At 42.5% G+C, this 19,923-nt stretch overlaps 1 protein-coding gene across 1 annotated transcript in view; it reads left to right on the top strand.

The window, feature by feature from the left end:
* AFF3 (ALF transcription elongation factor 3) overlaps positions 1 to 19,923 on the top strand; it is a 628,646-nt gene that overhangs the window by 560,851 nt on the left and 47,872 nt on the right. The window contains exons 11-14 of the mRNA XM_090020433.1: positions 1,767 to 2,810; positions 5,202 to 5,326; positions 9,604 to 9,817; positions 14,045 to 14,169. Of these exons, the coding sequence (XP_089876559.1) occupies positions 1,767 to 2,810; positions 5,202 to 5,326; positions 9,604 to 9,817; positions 14,045 to 14,169 (1,508 nt within the window). The remainder of the gene's footprint in view (positions 1 to 1,766; positions 2,811 to 5,201; positions 5,327 to 9,603; positions 9,818 to 14,044; positions 14,170 to 19,923) is intronic.

Below are 19,923 nucleotides of genomic sequence, written 5' to 3'. Positions count from 1 at the left end.
CATGCTGCATTTGGCAGCAGCTTAATGACAGACGTATTTGATGAGATTTCCTTACATGTGAATAAAAGACAAGGGTTTTTTTCCCCTGTTCTGTATGGAGGAAGACACCTCATCTTGCATTCAAGTAAATACAGTAATCATAATTTGGAAAACATGGAGCCAGTATTCAATGGATTTGGTTGTGCAGAACTCAGGATGGAAGTTGGTCACATGTTTTCATATTTTACAGGTCAGAGAAGACACATAGTTTGAAATATGATATGAGGATTTGTGATGTCCGTTGTGAAGCTAGGAGGTGTTTCTGAAAACATGCACTTGAGGCTACTGAGTATATACTCAGGAGGTAGTGGCTGATTCACTAAGAGAACACCTTAGGCCACATTCTTCCTGAGCAAAATGGAGAGCAGCACTTAGTTGAAGATTGTATCATGTCGGGTTCATAACATGCACAAAAATTACTCATGTAAAGTGTAATAGGACATAGAGTCAAATTTGGGTCCCATTGTGGTCTTTTTGAATTGTGACCATTGACTGCAGTGGAGTCAGAATTTGGCCTTTTCCAGCTCTAGTCCAAAGCATGGTTTATAAATGAGGCAACACCCAACCTCAGCTCCAGTGGGACTTCAGGGATATAATTGAAGGTATTATTTTGCTCCATCATGCCCTAGCATCTTGTCCCACACCCACTCGTTTCATTTCATTCAAATTAGTGATTGCAAGAAGCACTAGAAAGCACTTGCACATTATTGTGAAATTGCATTGTCTTAGCCATAGCTGCATTTGAAATCATAATTATCTCACTTCTTCACTGTCCAAACACCATTATATTTTAGATGCTCTCTTAAAACTTGATCATGTTGTGACAGGAACACGGGGGAAAAAAGCTAACTGATATTCAATGTGTGTTAAATGAGTAACTGACAGTATCTCCCCACACAAAATGTTTGCGTGATCTTGTGTCTGTATACCAATAGTACCAATAAGGTTAACTCAATAATTCAATTAAGCTTCCCTTGTATTCACTATAAACATTTTTATTTTTCATGCAGTATTACAAGGCACAGAATACCTATCTCTTTCCCACCTTTCCACCCCCAGCCCTTTCGTTCAATCTGTAGCCTGAATTTTACCCTTTTCTTCTTTCTGTCTTTCTATCAGCATTATGTTTTCTTTCATTTGGAAACTTGGAAGCATTTCCCAGTAAAGCTGGTGCCAGTAGCACTGCATGAATCATCTTTAGGAATTATGAATCACTGTAGCTGTCCTCCTTCCCAACCTCATTCAAACTGAAAATATCATCACACCCAGTGTCCCCCAGCCTCTACATTCGTGATTCATATCTATTCCTAAAATCAATGCTCCTATAAATAACAGGGGACTATGATTCAGCTTCATGACTGGGTACCCCAATAAATACAGTAAACTTAAATGTGCCGTGCCAACAGAATGTACTATATCTCTTTAACTACCTCTTTGACTTCTGCATCATTTCTCTTTTTTCCCCCTGGATTCCATCTGTGTGCTGGAGGTGCTGCATTTGCATCCCAAAGTACCAAGTAATGGTTAATTTGGGAGCTAAAGCCTTTAGTTGTGTGATAAGAATAGCAGAGCCAGATTTTTTTTTTAAATACAATCCCTGTAATTTAGTTATTTGCACTCTGACCATGTAGAGAGCCCAGGCGCACCAAGAATATAAAGACACACAGTGAAGTCATGCCTTGCAGCTGGAATTTTATTAAATACTGTTTTGTTTGATTTGCTTTCAGCCTGAACAACCATCATCAAACAAGTGGCAACTGGATAAATGGCTAAATAAAGTTAATCCTCACAAAACGCCTATTCTTAGCCAAAATGATAACCATGGACTGGAGAGTAATCAGTATTACAGCAGGATAAAGGAGGAAGGACAGGAGTGTGAGAAATTACCAGATATTTGCCAAACAGACCTCAGAGACACAGAAATTAAGAATGCCAGCAAAGAGGAGCTGAGGCCTAGAACTGCTAATAAAGCACCAGGCAATAAAGGAGGGAAGCAGAAATCACCTCCCGCTGCTGTTGCTGCTGCTTCTGGAGACAGCGGTCCTCAGAGAAAGCCAATCTGTAAAAAACAGCCAAGAAGGACAGAGAGGACCTCTGGTGGAGATGCTTTGAACTGCCATACATCTGAGGATCTCACCCTGAGCCAAGGCTTTTTAGAAAATAACATCTGTGAGCAACCTAAAGCCAGGCCCTGCAGCAACAGAACTGGGCACAGGAAAGAGCCCCGCTCTGTCACCACATGCGAAAAGAGACGTACCCGGGGGCCAAGCAAAACAGCACCTAAATCCAGGGAATTTATCGAGACAGAGTCTTCATCATCCTCCTCTTCCTCCGATTCAGATTCAGAATCCGAACAAGAGGAATATTCTCTCCCTAAACCTCAGACTGCGGCCTCTGCTTCAGCTGGAAATGACCAGAGGTTGAAGGACTCTGGGAGCAGTAACTCCAACAAAACCAACAGCAGCTGCAGTGCCTTTGGCTCCATTAATGCCAGGAGTAGTAATGAAATAGCAAAGGAGCTGGAGGAACAATTTTACACCCTGGTTCCTTTTGGTAGGAATGAGCTCCTGTCTCCTCTGAAAGACAGTGATGAGGTAAAATCACTGTGGGTCAAAATTGATTTGACTCTTTTGTCCAGGATTCCAGAGCGTTCACCGGAGGAGCCACTGGCAATGAGCACTGGAGCAAAAGAAGTAGCCAGCATTCACCAGAATAATAGTATTGACCCACCAGCGGAAAAGGTTTTACCAAAATCTAGAAGGAAACGCAAGGTAGGCTTTCTGGGCTTTTTCAGATTACGTAGGATCTTCAGGGGGAAATTGTGTTTATTGTGTTTTTCTGCCTTGTCTCTGATATATCGATTAGCCAAACAATGCACTTTATATATGTATCCTGCATTTAATAGTAATATCCCATTTGAATTGAAATTCTGAAGTGATCTTTCATGACCACTCACTCCTCAACTGTGTGTGTGTTTTTGACCCAAACAATCATTCAAGCACTAGCGGGGGGAATAGTCTAAAGCAGTATTACCCTAGAGTCAGGGCCTCATATGACAGCATTTTCTGTTGGCACTCTGTCTGTTTCCTGCCTCATAAAAATGGCACCTTTGCTATTTTTAGCTCCCAGAATTTAAGCATCTGGAGGTGATGCTTCTGTCTTAAAGTGGAGTGGGTGTCGTCTAGTCAAAGTCAATTTCATGTTTCATTAGCTCTTTATATGGAAGAAAGGCAGGAGAGCGAGCCACTATGTCCCTCTCGAGATGCAAATAAAGCCCTCCCAGCCCAGATATCCCTGTGACTTCACTGAGAAACTTCTTTTATGGGAGCTTGTGAGTTCATGATCCATTTGGCATCTACAGCTTCCCTCTGTTACACTAGTGCAACCTCTAACCGAGGGCATTGTACCTAAATAACTGAGGTCATAATTTAGCCCCAGGCTTGCTCTACATGCACTACTGCTGTCCAGTTGGGGTGGGGTGACAGCATGGCAGTTCTCTAGTCACCTCCAACTTGCAGAATAACTGCTCTTCCTTTTGCCTTTCTGCCCCCAACTAGGCCCCATGTATATTCCTTTTGCTGCAGAGGGGCATCAGTTAAAGCAGCTTCACTGTGCCTTTATGTCAATGTCAATCTGAACCCTGGAGCAGAGGCATATCAAGTGCCTGGGGCAGGAGACGGAGGGGGGAAATGTGCTGAACATTTGGCAGTGGGGCACGAGGAAAAGTAGGGGAGGGAGAGGAGTCTTACCTGCCTCAGCTCTCTTCACTTGGGCAACAATGTTACCTGCCCTGGCTGTCCCAACTCCTGCTGCTCCCCACACCCCTACAGGACACAGGGATGTGCCTTCTATGGCTAAGCCTCCTGGATGATGGGTGTTTCCTTCCACCCCACAGGCCCTCAGATAAACAACTGAGCTTGGGGCTGTGCTTGCCTGGCAAAAACTTCTAGGGAAGAGGACCATACTGAAACCCCCTCTAAGTCAATGCTCAAAACTGCTGCTCTACTTGCTCCCCACCTAGTTCTGCCTATGCATATACTGCCCAGGGCTTTTTCTAAACACAGTATGGTCAAGACAGAGAGCTCCTCCCAGTGTTCATAATTTCAAAATTATATGCAGTTTGTCCAGTAAAAGATATCACCCAAATAATTCCTTCTCTCTCACATATTCCCAAATCACCATGGCTGCAACATCACTCCAACGCTGCCATAATTTCAAAGGAATTTGTCTGAGTACATTGGCCAGGACTTAGTATGCAATGTAGCAATTGTACAGTTCACAGTGATGGGTGAGAAACCAGGAATGCTCAAGGAGTGACAAAAAATGTGGTGTGAGGCTACATACCCAAGGAACCAGGACTTTGCTCATTACAGATCAGTGTCAGCCTTGTAAATTCTTAAGGTGCACTGTATAAATAGATTTCATTTACATAATACAAATACATATAAAATGATGAAATGATACAAAGGCAAAAGAAGAAACAAACTTTGCTATTATGGGCAATACAGTGTCTTCCAAATTATGGATAAACTAGAGACATAAAGCATACATGGCACACTGAAGAGACAGGCAAGTCAGGAAACCAGTAAGAGCTTGAAGGGGGTTGTGGGAACACAAAGAAAGAGATTAAAGCTTGGGGAATTTAGGATGGACACAAAGAGGAACAGTGGGAAACAAAGGATTCAGGGAACAATGAGGGAGAGACGGGAAAAATATAGTGAACAGGTGTGAGATTTAAGAAGGAGTAAAAGAAAAATGTAGAAGAAATAAGCAAAAAGGAGGCATAAAATGCCCAAAACATTTTTTTAAATTGTATTCTCTTCCCTATGCTTTTGAATGTTGTCTCTTTCGATTTTAAGTCTTTTGGGATGATCTTGTTAAAGCAGAAGACAGGGTAGAAATGCATATGTAGAATAACTGAACCTGAGGTGCATAGGCTTTCACGAGCAAGGCTTCTTCTGTCTGACTTCATACTAGCACAGCTAGCTATCTTGTTAGAAGTCTGTAAGGTGTATAGTTTGTAGAATAAATAAGTACAGTAAAATAGGGTACACCCAAATACAGACTTTCATTTTCTGTAATACCCAGCATCCTGTGGTTGTGTAGACAGATCTAGTGCCATCTATCAAATGCAATAGATGATCGTTTTTCTCTTCATTCAGTGTGAAAATGAAGAGGAGCACAGGGAGAGCAAGAAGCCTCATTTAGAGCGAGAGTGTTCTTCACGATTAATTGCCTCTGCCCAAAGTATTTCAACAGCAAATCATTGCAACATAAATGAAAATAGGTATGCATTCTCCTTATCATTTAAAACTCAGTCTCTACAACTAATTGAATCTTAATGCAGTGTATAATTTGGCATTTAATGGGACAGACTTTTTTAATTATCATGTTATGTGTAAAATTATCTGAATGTGTTTGTTCTCCTTTTGGTTTAATGAACAAGGTAACGGCTCCTGACATATTTTTGTTCTATTACACAAAAAGCTGTGAGTTCAAGTGCTAAGATTCTGGAGGGAATAATTACAGCAACAATGGCATTATCAGCTGAGACATTACTATATTCTTAGGTATTATGTTCTGGGCATTTGTTCAAATAGACTACAATCCTTTGACCTCTTTTTCTCCATTTCAGTGTCATGAGATTCAAATTTAAAACTTGTTTATATCTGAATTTAAATGTAATAATCTATATGAACAAAGGAAAAGGTAAAGAAAGTATTTGAGTTGATGCCCAGAGAACCCCACTCCCAAGTATATTCTGGACAGGATACTTTAAAGATTACAAGTGGTGTATTTTGTATAACTGCTCAAAACACACAACTCCATATGGTGATAAAAATAGCTAAATTTCCAAAAGACTCAAGACGCAATATGAATGATGAAAATATCCACCTATTTCTTTGCATAGATTTGGACAAGCAGCGATACTACAATCTGTCATATCAATCCTGAGCAGTTTCCAGCAACCAATTTTAGTCATGTATCTTACAGTTCAGTTGCACAAAGCATAATATATGTGGCTCATTGATAAACCTAACAAATCTTTTTCTATTGTGTTTTATAGTGTGGGTGCACTACACTGAAGTGCTTTGTAATTTATATAACTTCTAATTCAAAATAATCATTAACTTTTATTGAATTCATTTATAAATAAGTCTTTATTCAGCACTATGGGAGCTGAAAAAATCATCATACTGGAAAAAACATGAGAAAGAAACTCAAATATCTTTTGTATGTTGAAGAATCTGCATTCAACTTGTTTTTTTCATATAAGTTACATATGTGACACAAAGTGAAAATCATACATGTAATAGGATATTTTATTGTGGTTCACTGGATGTAGGCATACCATTCCTGTTACCAAAACGTCATGTTTCACAGCACGTTCATTCTCAAGGAGCAAGTGATTATCATGATCGGACATGCATGGAAGTGATTGAGCTAGTTATGCTGTAGGGTTTATTTCACAGTTCCAAGAAATAAAAACACACTGGGCACACCCCTTTGAGTGGGAACGTGTGTTCCCCAGGGACAATTAGCAGCAGCATGTATTTGTACCACAGCTAGTTGTCCCTGCGAAATGCCCCTGCACGTGCACTCTGGTGCACGGCAAGTTGCCCTGGGTGAGGTAAGGGAGGCAGAAACCAGCACCTGAGGTCCTGGGGGCCTCCCAGGCTCCAGCAGCAGTGATCCGGGTGTGCAGAGGAGCACTCAGATCCAGTTTCCGGTCGCCGCATGCTGCAGCCACATGCACTGCCCTGCTTTTTCTGGCATAGTTATTTTTTTACACCAGGATCTCCTACTGTCAAAAATACCCACCATGCTACAAATTAGCAATGCAGAAAATGCCTGCATGTGTGGCGCGTGTTATTTGCAGTGCCACGGACCACACGTGTGCTCTTGGGGACATGCCCCATCAAATGCATTCAGATTAGCAATTTCATAGTGAAAAGGCAACACATAAGTTCATGAAATTTCCTTTCTTCCCTCTAGTTCTCCCGTGGTCCCTCACCTTTATATTACCCTCCAGTCCTCTGGTATTATATGACTCCCATTACCATAGCACTTCGTGTCTTTAACATGAGCCCCTAATGTGAGGTAGAGAAGGGCTAATATCTCCAATTTACAGGAGGGAAATTATGGCACAGACTGACCAAGGATATGTGAATCCTGGAGACTACTGCTTAGTATAGTGATACCCAAACTGCCTCTAAATGTGCTAGCTTGGGCATTAAGAAAAGTCTGGCCTCAGCAGCATGGACAAATTACCCCGTGTTGCTGCAGCTAGACTGTTTTTTGTACTTTGGGTGTCTCCAGTGCTGAAGTCTGCAGTGTGGATATACCCTAAGCAGTTTGCCTAAGGTCACGTGTAAGGTCTGTAGCACAGTGAGAAATGAAACCTAAGTCTCTCCAGTTGCACCCTAACATCTAGCCACTTGGTAATCCTTCTTAAAGTAGTTGCAGTGCTAAAGAGGCTGCGGTACCCTCTGGTTATGTTAGCCTTAGTCCCCGGGAATCATAGAAAATTAAGGTTGGACGCAACCTTACCAGGTCATCTAACCCAGGGGTTCCCAAACTTTTTAGATCATGAACTGGCAAACTGTGGACCGGAAGAGGCCACAAAAAGGTCCACAGACCAGAAGTGACCATAGACTGGCAAAATGAGGACCGGCAAACTGCAGTCTAGGAGTGACCGCATACTGCAGAGGAGCAGCCAACCTTTTTTTATACTTAATATAAAGTATACTTAGTATTAAAAAGGGTTGACTGCCACTCCACAGTATGGCGTCACTTCCAGACTTCCGGTCCAGCAGCCAATCCTCCTGCAGACCAGCAACCAACCCTTCACGGCCTGATACCAGGCTGTGGCCAAGGGGTTAGGAACCTCTGATCTAGTCCAACCCCTTGCTCAAAGCAAGACCATTCCCAACTAGATCATCCCAGCCGAGGTTTTGTCTAGCCAGGTCTCCAAGGATGGGGTTCCCCAACCAATTTGGGTAACCTGTTCCAGTGTTTTACTGCCCTTCTAGTCAGAAATGTTTTCCTAGTATCTAGCCTAAACTTCCCTTGCTGCAACTTGAGACTGTTGCTCCTTGTTCTGTCATCTGCCACCACTGAGAACACTCTAGCTCCGTCCTCTTTGGGTGAACCACCCTTCAGGTACTTGACAGATGGTATGAAATCCCCTTTCAGTCTTTTCTTCCTTAGACTAATGATGTATGAACCCAGCTTTTTGCCACATAGGACAAGGTTCCTATTTGAAAAGCGGAAGAAAAATTACATCAGCTAGAGATTCCTACACATACCAAATTAACATTTAAATACTTTATTTTTCTTACAAGAAGACTGTGACTGTCCATTTACATACCCTGATTCTCACTTTCAGCAAAAGTGTTGCTCATTAAAACAAAATTACTTAAGCCACACTTTAAAAATACTACATTATAGAACCAATGAAGGTCTAAAAGGTTCTAAATTATGATCTGTAGCATCTCCAACCTCGAGTTTTTAAAGCCTTGCAGGATAAATGAACACACATGTAGTAAGAGCACATTTAATTAGCCCGGTTCTCTAAAGTGATATGGTGAAATATTAATAATGGTATATTTTCTACCATGGTCACTTCTGCAGTTACATTAAGTGTCTAGTGTCTTACAGTATTTCTGCAAAGAAATGAGAATTGTCCCAATAAAGTGGTAAAAGGCTGAAATAGGGGACTATGGCAAGGAAAGATATTGGGTAAAAAATACTTTGCCCACTACTAATTGCAATTCTAGGCTCAATGTGGCTTGTCGCTCAAAAAATTCCTATACTGTACTGTGTGCATTACATTAACATTTTCAGTTAAATATGTTCTTCAAACTGATTAGTATTAGTAAACTTTTTTGAGCATATTGCCACTGTTGCTGTCTGCTCAGCTTTCTTAGTTGTGGCTTCTCTAAAATGAATGGAAAGTCACACATTATTTCTGTAGTGTAACCTTCTTCTTTGAAGAAAGTATCAGTACACACTTCTTTCTTTCCATCATTTGCATACTTTTCTTTGTTACAATAGCCTATATTTCTTTGTCCTCGGAGCCTGCACCAAATTAGTGTAAACTGCACTGCCAAAGCCTGATCTTTACACACAGAAATGTCCCAGTCATTTTCTAGCACATTCCCTGTCTTAGTTTATACATGGTTTTATTACCATGGCCTATAAATTGTCACCTGTAACTGTGAAATAGAGTTCAGTAGCCTAAACTTACACTTTAAAGGCTAATCTTCTTTTTCAACTCTCTCTTAAGAGACAGGAACAACCCATTTATCTCTCTATATTTTTCAGGTACTACATAGACTTTTTATTTTCTGGAATGATAATTTATCCTAGAGGAAAAGAGGAGAAACATAACCCAAATTTGCAAATTAACTTTTGATCCTAATACTGTAAACTTGTTTCCAGATACCAGTAGACTTGATCTTACCAACAGGTTTTAAATTCATAAAATTGGTAATACATAAAACATTTACCCTTTTCAAAGGAATCTTTGTGACACTCCATTGCTGTAATTTCCATTTCTAGCTTGGCAATACCAATAAATAAAAATGAGAAAATGCTTCGGTCACCCATCTCACCCCTCTCGGATGCATCAAAACACAAATACTCCAGCGATGATTTAACTTCTTCCAGTAGACCTAATGGCAGCAGTCTTGGCAGCAGTCTGTTACCTTCCGTCTCCTCCAGCAAAAAACATAAGGGTGAAATCCAGTCACAGCAACATCCTGGAGACTCCAATGTAAGTTTATGCTGTTGCACACAATATAAACCTAGCTGTATTTTCTTCTCTTTATATTACTGCATATACAGCAGCCCTTGCTATTTCTGCAGCCTATCATGGAAAGAAACAGAATAAAGAAATTAAGGTATATTGATTGACAGTTTTCCATCTGGGATATAGAAAGATATAACAGGGTTGTAAATTATTTGAAACAGAAAAAAAAAATCTGTGGAGAAGGCAAGCACTCAAAAATAGTTGTTAGAAAGTAAAGAATAGGAAAACTGTAAGGGTTTTTGCCCTGTCTCTATAAAAGGACTAAGGCACCTATTGTAAAACATTGATGGGATTTAGGCAATTAAGTCCAAAATTGTTTTACTCAAAATATGCCAATTCAAACTTTTACCTAATCATAGAAGTGCCTAAATGTTTTATATCAAAGTTCTTCAGGTGCCTGAAACTCTATCCAGAAACACCTCTGTCTTTGCCAGTGCTGACTAGCTCAACACCTAGTTCATAAAATTGGTAATACATAAAACATTTACCCTTTTCAAAGGAATCTTTGTGACACTCCATTGCTGTAATTTCCATTTCCTTAAGGTACCAGACATGGCTTCCGGTCTACCTCTGGGTCTGCTGGGGAGCACGCAGGGGGCTTCCCCATGCCCTCCATGCCCTCCCAGCTTGGCGATTGGCCATGGGGCACTCTGGGTCAGACCCAAGAGGCACCAGTAGCCAAGCCAGGGGGGCACGGGGCGAGAGCCCACATGCTTTCCAGTGGGCCTGGAAGTGCTTCTGTTCCACTTCCAGATCTGCTCCCGAGCACACTGGAGAGCCCCCTGTGCTCCTGTGGGATGCTCCATCTGCCCCAGCATCTCAGTGTTCACAAGCCACCTGGTACCTTGAGGTATGTAGAAAAAACATTTAAAGCTGTGTCTATGTCCAAATCTCTGAATTTTTCCGACTCTCTCCGAATTGATTCAGAGGGCTCGGATTCAATTCAGAGAGATTAAAGGGTCTCCTGATTCAATTCAGATTCAGAGATTTGGCCACCGAAGTGGGCTGAATCTCCACTGAATCAAATCAGGGACCAAAGATTCACACAGCCCTAGTAGGCATACTCAGAGCATACTTAGTTCACACTTAATGGATCAGACTCCACATAAAATGGAGCTGGCTTTTCCTTCAAAAAACAGCTGAAGGAGGAGCTGCTACTGCTCTCTTTTATCTAGTAGCTGCTGTCTGCAGCACTGAAGATGTAAGAAGCCCATTTGCTTCTTCTTGGTGAGGGAATTCAAATCTATATTTCTTACTTCCCCAAGGCATGCCCTGCCCACCAGGATGTAGGCTATTATAGGATGAGGAGCCCAAGGGAAATCTCTCACACTCCTGTTGAAGCTAGTTGATTTTACGTGGTGTACTTGAAGATTCATTCAACAAGACAGAGCAAGAACACAAATTGGCATGACTCTCTAGCCTAGAAGTTTATAGCTGTATACAGATTTTATCTAATGACTGTTTAATGTAACATTATTATTTATCTTTTATATATTACAGGCTTCCATAGTCTAAGTCTTACGTCATTTTTTAGGAAACTGAACTTTAATCTTAACTGTTTTTGCTCATGTGGAGGCCTCTTTGAGTTACTTCTGCTCAGGGAACAACTAGTCCTTTTAGAAAAGGCAGAATTTTAGAAGGTGGAAAAGGGGCGGGGAATAGTTATTATTTTGAATTTAACTTCTAGAGGTTTTTCTAAAATACCTTCTAAATAAAGCAGCTAAGTGTTCCTAGTGTTTCACAGATGATTAATAAACTGAAATAAAATTAAGTACTTGAAAAATAGGCCATAAAAGACATTCAACATATTGTAGTAACTAGGTTTTTTTAATGGATTAAACCTAATTTTTTTTTAAGATTTTCATTTCTAAAATCCAAGTGTAAAGGTTTACAAGCCCATTCAAAATAATGAGAGGGTTCTTTACTGGGTATCTGGAAAACAATTTAAATTCCTTTAAGGCCAGCATGTTGGGAATTAAAAGTAAAAAGCATTTCCTTTATGATCCTTAGCAAATGCATTTATCTTTTTCTGCATAGGAGGCAATGTACAATTTGGTCAACATTTAAAAATCCTTGTAATAATATTTGTATGTATCTGGTTATTCATCTGAAAACTTGAACCTGCTAAACTGTTCTGGATAGGGCATATACAATCTGACAGCTCACAAATTATAAACGTTGGGAGTTGGCTTTGCTTTATCAGATCTGTCCATCTGGTGCCTAATTGGCATAGCCAAGTGATCATTTGGATTTTGATCAGAGAATGCATGGCAGCAAGTGATGGAGCTTCCTGTTCACTCCTTCATTTCATTTCCTTCTTTTATCTGAAACAAAAGGAATTTGGGGGAGGGAGGTTGATACTACTAGTACCAAGAATAACAGGCTAAATTAGTGGAAAGATACAACAAAGCACCAAAGCATGGAGAGGTGACCTAACATATCATATCTGACTTGTTATTTAATAATTACAGAAAGGCTAGGTACAGACATTCAGGGAGATATGGGGGAGGTTCAATTGCATTAAAAACAGTTACTCTAGCTAACTTAGGCCACCCAGGCATGGACATTACACTTAGATCCAGGTCAGTCTAAGTACAAACTGTACAAGAGTTCGGGAAGTTTAGATAGGTCTAAAAATGGCTGACACAATCTAACTTAAATCGGGTCTGGTGAGACTGATCTAACCATTGGCCCTGGAATGGGGTGGGCCACCTGGGCCATGGCCCAACCAACTTTTAACACATTAATTTAGCTAGCTATGCAGTTAAAAAAATAGCTATACAGTTTTAACCAGAATGACAATTGTGTATTTGTGGGTTATATAAATTAACATGCTAAAAGTTGGTCAGGCTGTGGCCCAGGTGGCCCACCCCGTTCTGCGGCCGAAGGATCTAATTGAACTTCTATACAGTTCCCAGTGCAGCACCAGGGCTGGGAAAGGCCAACCGCTGGCCCCAGCCCTAGAGCTGCACTTTCCCTACCTGCCCCCTGTTACCAGGTTATTTTTAACCTCCTGGCTCTCCCCCAAACCCCAGATGGGCTATTTTTAGCCCCCAAACCAAGAGCCCAGAAAAACCACCATCTCACAGGCCACCCCCAGTGCCTGTTTTACCGGCATTTGCTGGTGCCAGGAGCTAAGGAAGTGAGTCAGGTTGGGGGGAGGGGTGGCTAAGATCAGGGGAGTTGGTTTTCTGGGGAGGGTGTTTTTCATCTAGAGATGAGGGAGCTAAAAATAGCCCCTGGTCCTGGTAAGGAGAAGATAGCACCCTCTACCCCACCAACTCCCCACCAGCAGAACCACCAGGCCCCCCTCCCAATTCTGCAAACCATCCTCCACAGAGATACCAATCCCTACAATCTGTGCGCCCTTCCCCCACCCCAACTTGCTTCCATCAGGTTCGTGGGACAGGTGAATGCCAGTAAAACTAGCCCGAGGAGTGGTTTGCGGGATCAGGGGCGGTTCTGCAGCACTGAGGAACTGGCAGAGTCCAGAGGGGTTTGGTGGGATTGGAGAGCCTCACCAATCCTACCAACCCCCCTGCACCACAAAATGTCCCCATGCCCTCCCACAGACCCCTCCAGCTCCCACCACTGATCCCAACAAACACTCCTAGACCCCAGCAACCCCGCCAACTCTGCTAATACCTATCATCCCCCCAACCCCTCCCTTCAGACCCCATATGCCTCCCCAATCCCTCCAGCACTCCTGCAGACTCTACCAACCCTCCAACTTCTGCATGGATCCTGCAAGCCCCCCCCAATCCCACCAACCCTGCCCCGATGGACCCCATTTGCCTCCGTAATCCCCACAAGCCTCCCACAAGCCACCCCATTCAAACTTACCTTAGATTGAATGGCCATTTTTAACTTGATCTAACTTTCCCCTAACCTCCCCAAATGTCTGCATGTACCCCAATTGTGTTATAGAGCTTCAGTTAGGAACTAATGATGCAGTTCTGTTTTTCCTGCATATCACCTTGAAACTCCAGGGGCTTTTATAGAGAGCTGTGAGCAAGATCTGTTAATTTGTGTCTATCAGTCGCAAAATAGTGGTACATATTCCCTGATGAAATAGAGAGCAAACTAACTGCAATTTACAGCACAATGCAAAGAAGCTTCCATCATTTATTAGCTGCTTTTTTTAAGTCAGTGGCCAGTTTCTCAATGCCTTCTGTATTCTTTGTTGCCTAGAAAGCAATTCATATCAATTCAGAAAATGTTCTCTGCAATAAGCCACAGTTCCAAACAGAGCCATGGTCACCTTTATCCAATGCACCGAGGGACTGCAGAAGAACAAAGCTTGTCTTCGATGATATGTAAGTAAAGATGTTTTCTAAAAAGGCAATATAAGTGCTCGTGTTTTGAGAGATAAAAATAAATCATGCCTAACAGGAGCTCAGATGTGGTCAATGTCTTCATACGAAAACATATTTTTAGCACGTTACATATTGAATTAGACTGACCGTATAATTCTGTTGTTGTTAGTACCTGTTAATAATTTGAACCTAAACTTATTTGGGTACCCACTAGACTCAGAATATATACCATCAAGTCTAAGTATGCGGGATTTATTAAAACTGAAATATATTTATGCCCAGATATTGTGTTTTCTTTTTTTTTACCACTATCCCCTGCTGTGTATATTCACAGAGATGACAAATAAGGAGCATTCTGGCCTTGATATTATGAGGCAAAAAAAAAAATGCTTGATTTTATTTATCCATATCACTCATCCAGGTCTAGTCTTAAGGAAAATGGCACCCTAGATGAACTTGTATTTTGGCACCCTTTCTTTGAGTTGAAGTATATAGCAGTATTAGTGAAAATTTCAGAAATAAAGCTCTGGGGAGAAGCTGCTGGGCTGCATTGAAAGACTTGCATTTTTGCAGGCAAGCAGCACCACTGCTGCTGCGCAGGAGCAAGGTGGACAGACTAGAGCAGGCACTAACCTACCCACACGTGCCTGGCCTGACTCCTCCTGGGCAGCGGCTGGTGACCAGGGGCAGGCTGGGCTGGACACCTTTCCTCCTGCCTGGGGTGGGAATTGTCCAGGGCAGGGCAGGGCAAGAGCACTATTGTGAGCACAGGCGGGGTGTGTGTGTGTGTGTGTGTGTGTGTGTGTGTGTGTGTCACCCCCCTGACCACACCACCCTGCGTGATTGTGCACGTCACCCACCTGTAAGGCCAGCCCTGCACTTATCTTTTCCCCATCCTGCCCCTGCCCCCTCCATCCCCATTCACAGAATTCAGAAAGAACGGTTCCAGTCTGAAGAAAGCAAGGAAGGGCAGGGGTGGGGAGGGGATGTTGCGGGTTGTGTCTCTTGCTGCCAAGGGTATTTCTGTATTTTAACCAATGATTATGTAATATGAATTGCCTAAACAATCCTGGCAGCAGCAACTAAAACTGAGATTTCCCCATGTCAAGGGGAATGCTGTAACCACCAAGCTACAGAGCCATGTTTTCCTCCTGGACCCATTAATCTTTTACACGTGACTGCCCCATGAACCAGCTTAAACAAAAAGCAGGCTCTTCTGGGGGGCTGTCTTGGAAAGTGGAAGAAGTGGGATTGAATCCCTTCAGGAGGAGGAGGCCCAGAATTCAGGTCTCCCACTTCCAGAGTGAGAAATTAAACAACTAGTTTTGCGTGCAGGAAGTGGGCACCAAAGACCTCTTTCACGAGTGAGCGACAGGTGCCACACATTTACTGAACTCAGTGCTGCCTTCAGTTATGTAGGTGCCTCCAGTCTGGGTGGTCTGGTTCCCGAAAGAAGACAGAAGCATTTTCCCTCCAGACTGCCTCCCATCATTATAGTCTGGATTCCAAGCCTATCGGTCAAACATCTAACCTCTGAGAGTATGTGCAGACATTACACTTAGGTAGCTCTAACTAGGTCCATCTAAGTGCCAGTCTGTGCACATACTTGGGGAGGTTAAATCAGGCAAAAAATAGCCACCTGAGGAAGTGAACTAAGTTAGACTGGGCACAGGTTAGCCCAATCTGCTGAACATCTGCATTCATTCAGAGCACAGCCCTGGGATTGACAAAGCCCAGCTGCTCGCACCAGCCCCAGGTCTGCACTCTGTCTACTCCCACCTCCCTATCCTGGTTGAGCTATTTTTAACCCCTCAACCACTGCATTCCTGGATGGACAACCCCACCTCCACAGATGCACCAACCCCCAGACTTGCCAGTCCTCCCAATTCCACCAACCCCGTTGCCCCAAACCTCTCAAACTCCCTTGTGGACCTCCTAGCCCTTCCTCGATCTTGCCTGCCCCTCTACCTAACCCAAGTTACTTAGACTGGGTTCCTGGCATGGCTCCCAGCACCAGTAAATGTGTGCACAAGCCACTCCCAGTCCATGATCACACAGCTTAAAGCAAGCCACATGATCATAGCGTGAATGCAGCAAACTACTGCACGTACCCTAAGAAGGAATGAGAGTGCAGATACATCCATGTGCCAAGCATTTCCTATTGCTTAGGCACCTTGTCCTGTTGATTTGTAACACCCTTCTGGAGCTAGAAATTTCAGGTATTGCAGCACCTAAGCAGAGGCATACACCAGATTGATTTGGCCCATTAGAATCAGGCACTAGTAGGAGGTGAGAATAGGGAAAGAACAAGTTAGAGACCACTTATATAAATCAGCTGTTTTCAGAGACTCTGGACCTGAGGAAATTCAACCTAAAGTACTTAGCATACATCTAGGATTTATTTTTGGTAACTCAGGGAGGATGGGGGCAGGGTTCTAGATGACTGAGAAAGGGCAAACATAATGGGTATCTTGAAAAAGGAGGACCCAAGGAATTGAAGTGAAGGGTAATAAATTATTCTCTGTGTCCACTGGTGATGGGACAAAAAGAAGCAATGGGCTTAAAATGCAGCAAGGGTAATTTAGGTTAGACCTCAGGGAAAACTTTCTAACTGTAAGGATGATGAAGCACTGGAGATTATGGAATATCCATCAGTGGGGGGTTTTACGTACAGCTTAGAGAAACATCTGTTGAGGTACACTTAATTCTTGAGGTAAAGGGGATTAATTAAACGACCTCTTGATGTCCTTTTCTATCCCTATTTTCTGTAATTCTATGTTAAGTTGAATCCTTGTAACCATTCTTTTCTGCACCTTTTGTAGAGGACTCCTTCAGTGTGTATGTATACACCCTCTCTCTTTCTCTCTCCCCCTCCCTCTCATTTTGTAGTTTTTCAATTCTAATGTATTTTATTCAGCAGTTGCCAATGTACACATTTAAAACTGTTTAGCAGCACCAGCAAACTCTTCATATCTCTAAGAGACTTTATCATCTATAATTTACCTGCAACTATTCCAGGGGGTTTTTGGCTGAATTTTTAAAATGAGTACACGAAGCAAAAAAGGCATCAGTGTACCTGATAACACTCAAAATGTAGGAGAAGCTCATCAGTATGGATTCAAAGAAAAATATAATCAGAAACAGTTACAATAGAACTATTGTACCTCAGTCTGATGCCTCCTCAACCTGCTGATAAGAGACAGGGAGTGGTGTTTTTTTTCAGAATCCTGTCATAGGAAAACTGCTTTTTTAACTATCTGTATCAGCTAAGAGGCTTTTATTACTTGCTTTCCCCATTAGCAATGCATGTGACTTCTTCTGGCAGACATCTGCAGTAAAACCGCTTCACCTCTTCAGAGAGAGATGTAATAAAAACTGTTCCTGTGTACTGCCATCTATGAGTATGTCTCTAAGCAATTTGCAGACCATAACAAAAAAGTCATCTACAAACTGAATTAGATAAGACAGAAATCGAATGTATCTTAATTTTGTTTTTAAAATCAGAAGTTGTTTCTGTTGTACCAGGTATAGGGAACAGACTTTCTAGTACTACAAACATAGTCTGAAACCTATATCTGGGAGTCTCTAGGAGACTTGTATTAATGGATCTTGAGTCCCAAATGGGTGTGTAGAGAGGTTATTGAGATACACTGCATTAGACTAACTGCAAATATGAAATGTCACCACATTTGACTCACACGTCAGAAGGAACAAATTAAAGATGATAGCCCCGATCTTTCAAATTCTTATGGTACCATAATATGTAGTAATCCTCATGGCAGCATTTTGCCTAAAATGATGCCTGTAGGGAATTTCATCCATTAATCCATGAATCCCTGAATTACAGGAACCCAGCACTGGATTGAAGTCTCTATTTCAATCCAAAAGCCTAGTTTGAAGAGACTAAAACTGATATATGTCATTCAAAATGACCATTCAAATTTGTTTCAACCAATCAGTATTTTTTAACATTTGCCTAATTTGTATTCTAGAGACTGTTGAAAACAGCTGTGTCTAATGATGAATTGGAACACAAGCAAGTCAATAAAAAGCAATTTTTTTAAGCAGAGTGTCTACTGTTCATACCACATGAACATAAATTGAAGTGTGAAAATAAATTTATCTGACAGCATCAAATGGCAGGGAAAATCTCAGTTTCCCTGTCTTTCCATTGTTTACTGCAAGTTCAAGACAGCCGATACTCCAGGCGTGTAAGTGACATCAAGTGACATCAAGGGACATGTGCATTTTACTTAGACTTACTGGAGGTTCCATCCACTTAGGGCCACAATGGGACTTAGTAATACTGAGCATTCCCAGGCCTGTTTTCACCTCTAGGAGTCAAACTCACAAACCCAAGTTAGACACCTACATTTGTTGTACTATAAATAGGGAGAACTTGGCACCTAAGATCAGGATTCACAGCATTCAACACAGTAAGCCAGCCAGTAGGGGATGATGAAGAAAGGAGCACATCACAACTCCCATTACTCCCCCAGACTTCAGGAATTTGTCCTGAGTTCAGTGTCTGTGTGAGACTGGAATTCATAGCATAAAAAATTAGTCAAGGTCACCCATGCTCTAGACCAGATCCAGGTCACAGAGCTCCTTTGTGGGTCAGATCCCACTTGGGGAAGGAGATAACAGCAGGGGGACCAGTGAAGAAGGCAGTGGCTGCAATGGGGATGGCAGTAGAAGGCAAGTAGTGGTGGGACCAGAAGCTGCAGGACAAGCGAGGCTGTGTTGGCAGAACTCTTGCTCACCCTTCTGCCACCCATGGCCATGTTCACTGGTGCCTAGGATCTGGATTCTGCAGCAGGTCATGGTCCCCCTACCACCACCACCACCATTTCCAGTAGCCTGGAGGGTTGGATGAAGCACCTCCACAGACTGGATCCAGCCCACAGGTTGTATGTTTCACACCCCTGCTTTAGCCTGAGGCACCAAAGTTATCTTTTCCTGGATGGGCACTTGGTTCACACCTTTCTTTGACATGAGCACAGGTGACAGTGGTGGTGATAGCCTTTGGGAAATAGAGCAGTCACCCTAGAAGTGGAAATCACACAGAAAGTGGACCAGGGTCCTCTTCATCCTGAGGGGATTCAAACCTCCATTTCCAAAGAGAGAACCCAACCATTTGTCTAGAGGAGGAGGAGAAAAAGAAGACCTTTCACATCTCCTATTGGTCCTAGGCATCCAAAAACACTAGGATCATTAGGTCTGAATGTTAAGGAGTATGATTCTGTAAACTAGGGGTCAGCAACCTTTTACTAACACAGGCCACACAGCTTGTCCCAGCCAGCACTAAGGCCACTGTTCCCCTCTAGCTGCTCCAGCTGCCCCTGCTCCTTGCAGAGGTCCGTTCTCTCACCACCCTAATGTAGCCTCAGCTGGAAAACATGCTCTAAAAAACATGACAAGTGAAAATTTGGAGTGCTTAATTCACCAGCATTGGTGATCAGAGGGCACACTGAGGGGGAAACCAGCCCTTTGCGCAAAGCAGGGACAGCTGGAGTGGCCAGAGGGGTTTGGCACTTGATAATAAAATGCAGAACATGGGCTAGATCAGATGGCTGGGGATCAGCTCACTGTTAATAAAACGCAGACTGGATCAAACCTTTGCAGGCCAGGTCCAGTCTCATTGTTGGTCAGATCTGGTCCACTGTTGACTTCTCAAGTAGACCAATGGAATGAGAGCTACCAGAAGTTGGGGGATGGGACTAAGTAGGGCATGACCTGCCACAGAATTTGGGG

The sequence above is a fragment of the Crocodylus siamensis genome, chromosome 1 (genome assembly GCF_052110815.1).
Source record: "Crocodylus siamensis isolate JL-2025a chromosome 1, ASM5211081v1, whole genome shotgun sequence".
In the NCBI taxonomy this organism is placed as follows: Eukaryota; Metazoa; Chordata; order Crocodylia; family Crocodylidae; genus Crocodylus; species Crocodylus siamensis.
The sequence above is the reverse complement of the archived record's forward strand: the minus strand, read 5'-3'. Positions and strand labels throughout refer to the sequence as shown.